Source organism: Aythya ferina, assembly GCF_964211825.1.
Source record: "Aythya ferina genome assembly, chromosome: 4".
Lineage (NCBI taxonomy): Eukaryota > Metazoa > Chordata > Aves > Anseriformes > Anatidae > Aythya > Aythya ferina.
This window is the reverse complement of record NC_140300.1, coordinates 21,396,553-21,406,615: the sequence shown is the minus strand read 5'-3', so window position 1 is coordinate 21,406,615 and position 10,063 is coordinate 21,396,553. Positions and strand designations below refer to the sequence as shown.

The 10,063-nt window shown below is 36.0% G+C and overlaps 1 protein-coding gene across 8 annotated transcripts in view; it reads right to left on the bottom strand.

Annotated features, from left to right (window-relative positions):
* Nucleotides 1–220: 220 nt before the first annotated feature.
* Nucleotides 221–10,063, bottom strand: part of PCDH7 (protocadherin 7) — a 294,429-nt gene continuing 284,586 nt past the window's right edge. For 6 of the 8 annotated variants that reach the window (XM_084517345.1, XM_084517350.1, XM_084517353.1 and 3 more), the window contains one exon: nt 221–4,588. In XM_084517345.1, the coding sequence (XP_084373471.1) occupies nt 4,209–4,588 (380 nt within the window). In that variant the 3' untranslated portion in view covers nt 221–4,208. The remainder of the gene's footprint in view (nt 4,589–10,063) is intronic. The other 2 variants (XM_084517347.1, XM_084517356.1) reach the window with 2 other exon arrangements.

Here is a 10,063-nt window from a genome sequence, read left to right as displayed (position 1 = left end):
TGAAAATAGCTGTATGCAGTCCTGAGAGTGAATAATCCTTCCTGAATTTCATTCTGTAGACAAGTAAAACCTCAGCTACATCAGCAGCTAAAGAAATGGCCACTTACGAAGGCAGCTTCATCTTTGCCATGCAAAATATAGGTTAAATATGCAAACTATCATGTGCTTTAATCCAGTCAAAGTGGAGTGGCCTGTCAGAGAAAGTACAATGGCAAATGGGTAACCAGTTGAACATGTTATATTTTAATTTGCAGAGACAAAAATGACAAGCAATTTATTTACATAAAACTGTACAAAAGCAAATTAAATTATGTAAATATTTCATAAATAGAGGTGGACTAGCGTTTAATACATTTTGCCATGTTTAGCATAGTTGCGTGCATAGTGACTCATAATAAACAATGATAAATTGTTCTCTGCTTCACTATCAACATCCAAGTTGCAGAACAATAGTCAATGATTAATATTACAAACAGATCGTACCACATTGAATGCAAGTGCTTAAAATTTAGGAAAAAGTTGTCTGAAAGCGTACCCCAGGTAGCTGGTAACTATTGTCTTCTATCTTCTGTGTATGCTCTTCAGTCAGTAATACGACTTAACTGATGGGCTTTCATCTCTATTGCTATTTCATTTGCTTCGTTCCTTGAGGAAACACTGTATATTTATCACCAATGAAAGAAAAGGAAAAATATTTAATTTTTCAAGTCCTTAGAAGTGTTTGGTGGTGGCTGTACTTATGGCAAGTCTTCAGCCATACTCCTTATTTTCCTAGTTGACAACTTCCTAGGGTAGCCTTTCAGTCAATCATTTCAACCCCATTTAAGTTCTTCCCCCACATAAAAATAATGTTTAACATTTTTTTTTATTATTATTATTTTTCCTGAAACTCAGGCAGCAGGCCAGTCAGAAAACATATTGAATAAACATAGTGGATCTGAGATCCAAAATGAGCATTAGATTTTAGACCAAAGCTATTGAACTTTCTAATACATATAAAGTTATATACTAATGCATCAATCTATAAAGGTGCCCTAATGTAAAATACATGCAAAGCTCATTTGAGTTTCCCATGGAAAGAAATAAAAGGATGATTCCTATACTGTACAGCTGAAATGTGATGGCAGATAAAAGCAATTAAAAAGAAATTACTTGTCAATTTTACTGGCAACATGAACTGCTGACACCTTGCTAAACAACTATAATAGAGACTGATCATTGTTCTCCAGGCAGCAGAATCAAAAAAACAAATGAAGACAATCCCAAACCTCACACAAATATTAAGTTAAAGAAGAAAAAAAAAATAAATCTCAAGACAAACTTAAACCACAGCCTTGTGTTAATAATGCTTAAGACTGGTCCATTAACTGAGTTTGGCAAAAGGCTTATTTTTAATATATTATTTATAATTTCTCAGAAAATAAACACAGGTAAATATACAGGTTCAAAAAGGTTGGGAATAGCCCCTTATTCCTCAGTGTCCAAACCCAACTACCACTTTACCATAATAACAGGTATAAAAGGCACAGTTGCATATTTTGCATTCACCCTAATTATTTTTTATAGTTTGTTTATTTTTATACAAAAGCACTCTATTTATGGAGTGGCACCAGATTTAACCTATTTAAAATAAAAAGAAAAATACAAAGACAAAATATATTTGTGTGTCATGCCAGGTCAGAAGAGTAATCAGCATGTTAATAGTGGCTAGTTCTACTAGAATTGTTGTGAATACTTACAGTAGATGGGACTTTAAAAAAAAATTCTTTCACACTCATTTTAGTTCTAAGGAGATGCACACAAGTAAAGTATTTAATGACTGTTTTATGTGGTGCAAAAATCGGTGACTGCTGATCCATTTAATCTGAAGGTCTTCTATGACCTGTATCATTAGCCTTGTAGACAAAGGGTTTAACGATATATTGAACAAAGCTACCTAATTTTTTTGTGTGTAATATTAAATAAAATCTTATTAAAGGAAATTCTGTTGAACATTTGTTATGCCATTGTGTATTCTGTTGAAACGTGCAAGAAAAATGTGTATACATTACATAAGCATTTTAGAAGCATTTTTAAACAGGTACTTACAGATTATACAAAGCAGTAACTGCTTTATGCAGTCTCATAACAAAGTACTAGTTTGCATCTCTCCATATTACTTAAATAATTAAACTTAAGGATGTTCAATCATTATTAAACTTTAATAGTTTCTTTCTAAAATGTGCCCATTCATCATAACTGCTATACACAAACTAATGTTACATGAAGAAAGTAAACTTGAGAAGAATGAAATGGCCAGAAATGGCACATCCCACTATGTGGAGAAGTGAATTCAAAAGATAAATGTGATGAGTTGTATTGATTTAGCAACCTCTACTATAGGCTGTTTAAGATTATTTCTATGCAATTCTTCAAAGCAAGGAACTACCCAAAGCTACATTGTGACTACAGTATACTAGAGAGCCATCTAGCCATGCCTTAATGCCAGGTTAAACAGCCAGGGATTTGAATGCTTGTCCCCTTCTTAAGCTGTGTCATTCGATTGTCACTTTTGTCTGAATGTCTGAGCTCAGTTTGTCATTATTACTACAGCATCAGCTACAAAGCAACTGGCTGAAGTTCTGTATGTTTTGTAGCTCTTATTGCACAAAAACCTGTTTCATTTCCTCTTTCTTTCATGAAGCGCTCACCATGAGAATCATTACAGCCCGGAGCTCTTGCATATTGTGGACAGTTTGGATTCCTTTTGACTCATTCTTGACCTACTAGGTGAGTATCATATCACTGTTTATTTTCTACCTAGCCTAAATGTTCTGAGTCTTGACACTGTTTAGTATTGCACTTCATTCGGCTTTAATGCACTTGTGTTTTAAGAAAAAACTGCATTACATCTTTGACACAATCAAATCAATTGGTAATCTGCAACACTGATGACAAAATACTTGGCAATCATTCCTTGTGCTCTGAAAAGAAGGCTTTGTATTTGACTTGTAATATTCTCATTACTGTATCATCCCATTATCCACTTCTCCATCTAACCAAGCAGTCTCGTTATAACACAGCCTTCTAGCACTACTATTATTTTTTAATTATGATATCAAAAATTTCCTGGAACTGGCAGTATCATACAGCACTTGCTGCAACATATCACGTCATTTAAGAAAAAAAAAAAAAAAAAAAAGGAAATTTAAAAAATCAGTTCCTTTGGGCATTCAACTAAACCACATTGGAAAAAACATTATGTCAGCTGGGCTTGTGGATTGTGCTGCTGTGCAAACTGTAACTGAAGGTGTGTTATGAGTACATATGTCTTATTTGTGAGTATATTAGTTTTCTATGCCAAGCCCCAATACTTAGCAGTTCCCCTGATCCATAGTGTGATCTTTGGCCTTTTTGTTATTACTATCTTCCCAGCTAGATGTTAGCCTTGTCCAAAATAATTATTTAAAGAGTTTATCATTACTATGCTACAGTATATGTGTTACTAATTGTGTTTACATTGAAGTAATCATTACAGAGAACGAGAGAGGAGGAGAGAAAGAGACACAGCAAGAACACATTTGTTCTATGGATAAAACAGAACCAGAGTTCATGATTCATAGGAAAGTATGCCTTGTTTTGGACTGCAGTCTCAGGCTGAACGTATCTCTGTTGCTTCCAGCCTCAGATGAGAGGTGAGAATATTAAAGCTGTGGTCTTCACAAAGTGCCTATTAATGATTATTCTTTTGTATTTATCTCTTTATCTGCATGGTTTCTGAAGGGTTGTCCCTGGTGGGGATCAGCAATATTCAGATGATATGTTTTGAATACATTTTCCCTGACCTGTTACCCTTAACAAGCCAGATGACAATCAAACAAAATGAGTGGCTTAACTCATGCTTCTGCAGAGGGGAAACAACGTTGTGTTGTGTTCTTTTTAATCAAGCTCATTACTATGGGAGGAATTTGCACCATAGATTTAGGAAAATAAAAATCGGTGGGGGGGATTAGACATGCAAGTAACAACATTTTCTACATTGTACAGTATAGTCAGGCAGACAGTATAATTAAATGCCTGCTCTGGAGGCAGAAGTGGCAGGCAGAGCTTTTGTCTCTTTGGTGGCCTCCTCTTTTTGTTTCTTATTTTTGTTAAAATTGTTTTGCTTTTAGGACTTTTACCCCTTTTCTTTCCTATAACATGAAAGAAATTTGTTGCTGCTTTTTAGCCTACAGGTAAACTTCTCTTCTAGTTAGAGTATTGACAGGAGATGGCTTGTATTCCCCTGTCTGTGTGAGGGGAATATCCTCTGGATTGCCTTCTTCTTTTTTGCTGAAACTAGCCGCACTGAAGGTCTCATAGGATGAGGTCAACTTTTTGTTAAGGAGGTTTCTGTTGCGATCACCCATGAGGGAAGCTTCTCCATTGGCCAGCTTTTCCTGACTGCCCCGTTCATCAACAGGCATGAAAGTGGAGAGTTTTGGCTGGCTCTTCTGCTTCCTTTCAGGAGAAGTGCGAACTGGCATCCAGCAGGAGTCCGAGTGGCCATATTCATCACATTCTCGGGTACACTTCCCTGTCAGGGCTACATCTGGCAGAGGCCTTGAATCTGAAAGTAAAATAGAGTTGCCTTTACAAATGAATAATACTGCAATGTCTTCCAGTGAAACTGAGAATCCTTAAATACACAATAGGTATTTTTAAAGGTCTTGGTAAGAATGTTGCATTAAGTTCCATAGTAATAGCTTCTTTTACATTGAATGTGCCCAATAGGTCATAAGCATATCAGTATGGTTATTCTGAACCTTGAGAACTGAAAAGTAAAAATGTTGTCAGTTTTTATGGCTGTAAATCAATCTCAAAAGCAAAATCTCATTTGACATTAGTTACTGAATGACTTTTGATGTCTAAGCGTCAACCAAGAACTTAATTCTATGCTGCCAATTTCCTTGAAATTATTAAAAATACCTGAGTGTTTTTTTTTTTTTTTTCCCAAAGAATGTTTTGAACTTTTGTGAAAGAAACTTTAGGCCCTGGACTCTGCAAATTTTTATGAACATGTTTAATTCCTGGTGTGCAAGCTGTTCTGTTACTGACAATAGGACTCGATTTGCATGTAATCTCCACTTGTATTTCTCAGAACAGGGTGTTAGTATGCGATATGTTACATGAGTACTACAATCAATGATTAGTAAAAGCATATTAAAAACTACTTTTGGTTATAAACATAGTCTAACATATATAGATAATGTTGTTCTATGTGTTGTGTGTGCATGTGGAGGGGCAGAGAGAATGAGTGCTACCTGAATGTAATATTTTATATCTGACGTGCTGTGTTAAAAGTTGTCTTGTTCTAGATCGCTTTATCTCAGTTTTCTACCTATTGTAGTCATAAAATCTTTCTCTGAAAAACAGCAAAATTCACAGGACTGCAGGGCTGACTCCTACCAGATACACAGAGGGTTTTTAATATTCCTGTTTTGATACCTGCATTATAATTTAGAAAGCTACGTCCTCTGTTTTAATGACTGGTAAGATTCTGAATGCTTTTTTTTTTTTTTTCCCCAGTTTATTTATGGTCTATAAGAAATAAGTGGAGTTGCCTACAAAGCAACAAGATTGATATTCGTATAGTTATGCCTTGCAAGAGAGATTTTGACAAATTCGAGAGCGAGGCGATCACCAACTGTATGAAGTTTAAAAGTGATGGATTCTGCATCTGGGATGGGGCAACGCTAGATCCATGTATAGACTGGGGGGTCAGAGACTGGAGAGCAGCCCTGCAAGAAGAGATTGGGGGATTTGGTTGACAGAAGGTTGATTATGAGTCAACAGTGTGCTCTGGCAACCAAGAGGGCCAAGTGTATCCTGGGGTGTATCAAGCATGACATTGCTAGCTGGTCGAGGGAAGGGATTGTCCTGCTCTGCTCCATGCTGGTGAGGTCTCACCTCGAGTACTGTGTGCAGTTTTGGGTGCCAAATATAATTAGGACATAAAACTATTGGAGAGTATCCAAAGGAGGGCTACAAAGACGGTGTAGAGTCTAGAGTCTAGAACCAGCAAAAAAGACCACTCCTGAAGTTTATTTATATTAAAAAAAAAAAAATCCTTTGCTTAAAATATTTTAGTTAAAAATATTTACAATAGATGCTTGCAGAGAAATCATATTTTATTTCAGCATCTGCAGATTTAATGGTGATGAAAATGCAAAAGCTCTTGAAAGTTAGATTTACATTCATCTCTTTCCAATTTTTCTGTGCATTTAACTATTCCTTTATTAGTAATTTGTTGCAGTATTGTAAAGGGCTAAAGTTGCGCCAGGGGTGTTTTAGGTTGGATATTAGGAAGAACTTCTTTACTGAGAGGGTTGTAAGGCATTGGAATGGGCTGCCCAGGGAAGTGGTGGAGTCACCATCCCTGGAGGTCTTTAAAAGATGTTTAGATGTTGAACTTAGTAATATGGTTTGGTGGAGGACTTGTTAGTGTTAGGTCAGAGGTTGGATTCGATGATTTTGAGGTCTCTTCCAACCTAGACAATTCTGTGATTCTGTGAATGTGTATTAATTTTCATTAAGAGTTGAAAATATTTCCATAGCATACCGAACACTGTACAATATTTCATATTGCAATATGTCACTGACTTCAGCAAGGAAACCAGCACCGACATTTTCATAACTGAGCAACTTGAGTAACTGTAGCTGAGACGTGTAAGGCTGGGAAAAGGGAAACAAGGGATTTTTTTTTTTTTTCCAGCCGTACTTTTCAAGACTTCTGCAGTTAGATTCAGCCACAACTACCACATTTTTTCAATGAAGAATACAAAGACTATGGACAGTTATCAGCCTATTGGTTTTTAGACATCTGTGTTCTAGAGAACTACACAAAAGACAGTGACTCTATCAGGAATATTCTCTATTATTTGTCAGTAAAACCTAGTATTATTCTGGCACACCCTAAAGGTAAGATACATAATTAACTGCTGAGCTGCACCTTATGTGCTTTAATTTTTAAACAGGAATACCCTCCTCATATTTTAAAAAGAGGGCATAACCACTTCCCATCTAAATCTCAATAAGAGATAATCTCACTTTCTTTCTGAAAAATGACCATTAAACATTAGGCTTGCTACTACTATTTAAATTATTACTCTAGCAGAATATTAGCAAATACTGAACAAGAAAATTGTTTGATCTTTATTTAAAACATAGGAGTACGTGTTTATTGAAAAATGTTGATTTTTTTTCTTTTATTAGTACTATTATATTTTTATTTTTACTTTTTAGATTGAAACTGTTAATGTCTTATATATTTTAGGGTTCCTTTTTAGTGCAAGCAGGTCTTAAGCCAGCATCACTCAGGTTCTGCACTAGTCAAATCACATACCTGAAAAATTACCATTTTGCATTGTAGTTTATTATTCATATTCATTCTGGACAAATGTAGAATCCCTTATTTGTAAAGCATGAGACTTTCTGTGCAATTCAGCTTTACAGTGATATTTATCAAGCAAAACCTCTAAGTCTGAATGAGCGTGGCTCATTCACCCTGTTGGGTTTTGTGATAAAGCCCATCTGCATACCTACAAAGGAGCTCAGAAAGAAACTGGCAGGAGGGGGAACCCAAATAATACCCTGCCAAGCTGATCCCAGGCTCCTCGCAGGGGCCACTGCCTAGGCTTAGTGGAGCACAGGGGTGTACAGTGGCAGATGGGAACCCAAATCAATGACTCGAGCAACAGCCACAGCTCCTGGGTCTGTCCCATCAGCCCTGTTGTCCAGGCATGGAACCAATGGCCATGAGTCATCAGCAGATGCTCTCAAGATCACCTTTTACTCTATGGGGGGTTGTTGCCTAGCTAACATGTATGAGATGTTACAGAATGCAGGGGAAAAGCAGTTTGGGATTGCACTGGACTTAACTGTGGGATGTCTAGGGGAGAAAGAACAAGAGTGGAAAAAGAGGCATAAATATGTATACACATATATAAACATATAGATACACAATCCAAAAATATAAAAATAATTATATACATGTATACAATCCAACTATATATATACGTTGTATAGTGTGTATATATATTGTTTGTGTATATATCTCATATATATACATGCATGTTATATGTACATATTACATATATGTACACACACTAGTGGACTTCCATGCTGTCCAGACAGAGAGGGGAGCAGGATGAGGCCTTTGATGCTGCCTGTGTTTGAGTTGCTCTGTATGTCTGTGATCTGCCAGCTGTGTCTATATGTGGTATATACTTGTGCTCTGTGCACATGCCTGCTAGGAACGTATCTTCAGTTTTGCTACCGGTTGGACCTGGGGACGTAGAGTGGCAGCAGACTTGCCTCCCATGGGCTGTTGGATCCAGTGAGATATATTTTCCTCCAACAAACCTTACAGTTAGTATTTGGCACATACAGTTAATGTAGTCTTCTACTCCATTGCTCTCTTGCATCTGTATTAAGAGCTAGAATCAGGATAACGTTTAAACATAGATTTAATCTAACATGCATATGAAGCCTGTTGCATTTAACCACTCTTCTGTTTGAAAGATGGACATAACATCAGCATTTGGTGGGGAGGTGTGGGGAAGGAGAGAATATTTTCTGTCTGCATTATGTTAGAAGATGGGTTAAGCAGGCATTGCTTTCATGCCTAAACTATTTAAAATACCTAAACTAGTCTGTTAAGGACTAGGGTATCTCTTATACACTGCAGTACTGCAGTAGATAACAGATTTAACTTTCATTCTGAATAAACAAGCACACAGCTTTAGCCGCAAAGTAATTAAATGTACTTTTGCTAATCCTCTGAACAGATTGACCCTCTTTTGCATAGTGACTGTAAGCTCCTGTTTTCACATTATCTAGCCTATAGAGTCATGAACAATCTCTGAGGTTGAGAAAAACAAACAAACAAAAAAAACAGCACACATTACTCCTTTTTTCTTCTAGAATAAGTTTTGTCCAAACATATTTCTAAGTAACATGATTTTTTAAGTACTAATCATTTTAAAAGTTAAACACTTAAGTAGCAACTACCCTGCTAGCTGACAAACCTAATGGAACGAGACACAGCAAAGAATTTGTCATCACAGTCGGCAAATCATCAAGGAAGACCGTAACAGATTTCTACCACAGTTATATATCTGGAAACTGGCTCAAATAAGTGCTTAAAATGCCAGTTATTAACAAACAAATTTTATCACAGTGCTAATTAGTGAGAAAGTAAACCTGGAGGGATAGTATTTCTTGTCATATAGAAACGTGTAGATTTTGAATTTAGATTTTAACTGTTTATACATGAAAACTTTATGCAGAAAGCGCTTAAATTTGAATAATCTTCTGAGATACAGTGGAACATGCCATCTAAGCTATTTTCAAACATCCTCTCATGGTGGCTCTACTCCAGAGTTAGGTATTGCTTAATTTTTTTCAAAAACATTGTAAATCCATTCCCAAAAAGCAGATATTTAGACAAGTGCTTTGGTGTACATGTTAGTGGTAGACTTAAAAAGCGAGTATTTAGAGAGCAGTTTTCACTTTCAACTGCTCAGACTTCAGCTTAAAAAAAAAAAAAAAAAAAAAAAGGAGAATACTAATTTACAAATTTACAGAGTCCCACATAGAAGCACCACTATCTAATTTCTCACTGCATTCCATATAAGCTTGCACCAACAATTTGCAGAGTTAATTGATAGCTATCATTTAAAAATAAAATTGATCACTGATCCAACAAATCATTAATTTCTGCGATTTTTTTCCATAAAACCCTGTACAAAAGCATACAAATGAATGGGGTTGTTTATATGTATGATCACGTTTCTATTGATTGTAGCTGGCTGCTGCTTTAGTGCTGGAAGGATTGCTTGTTATCAAAATAAGGAAGGCACCTAGCATGGCAATGCAGAGAGAAGAAATGTGAGGATTATATTTAGTTTAACCCCCCAAAATTTAACAACTACAATATTCACCCAATCAGTTTTCCATTATTATTTTCTTTCTTCCCATTCCTTACCAAAGAAGGTCAATATATGTGGACAAAGACAAACTATTATGAAATAAGTCAACAAAT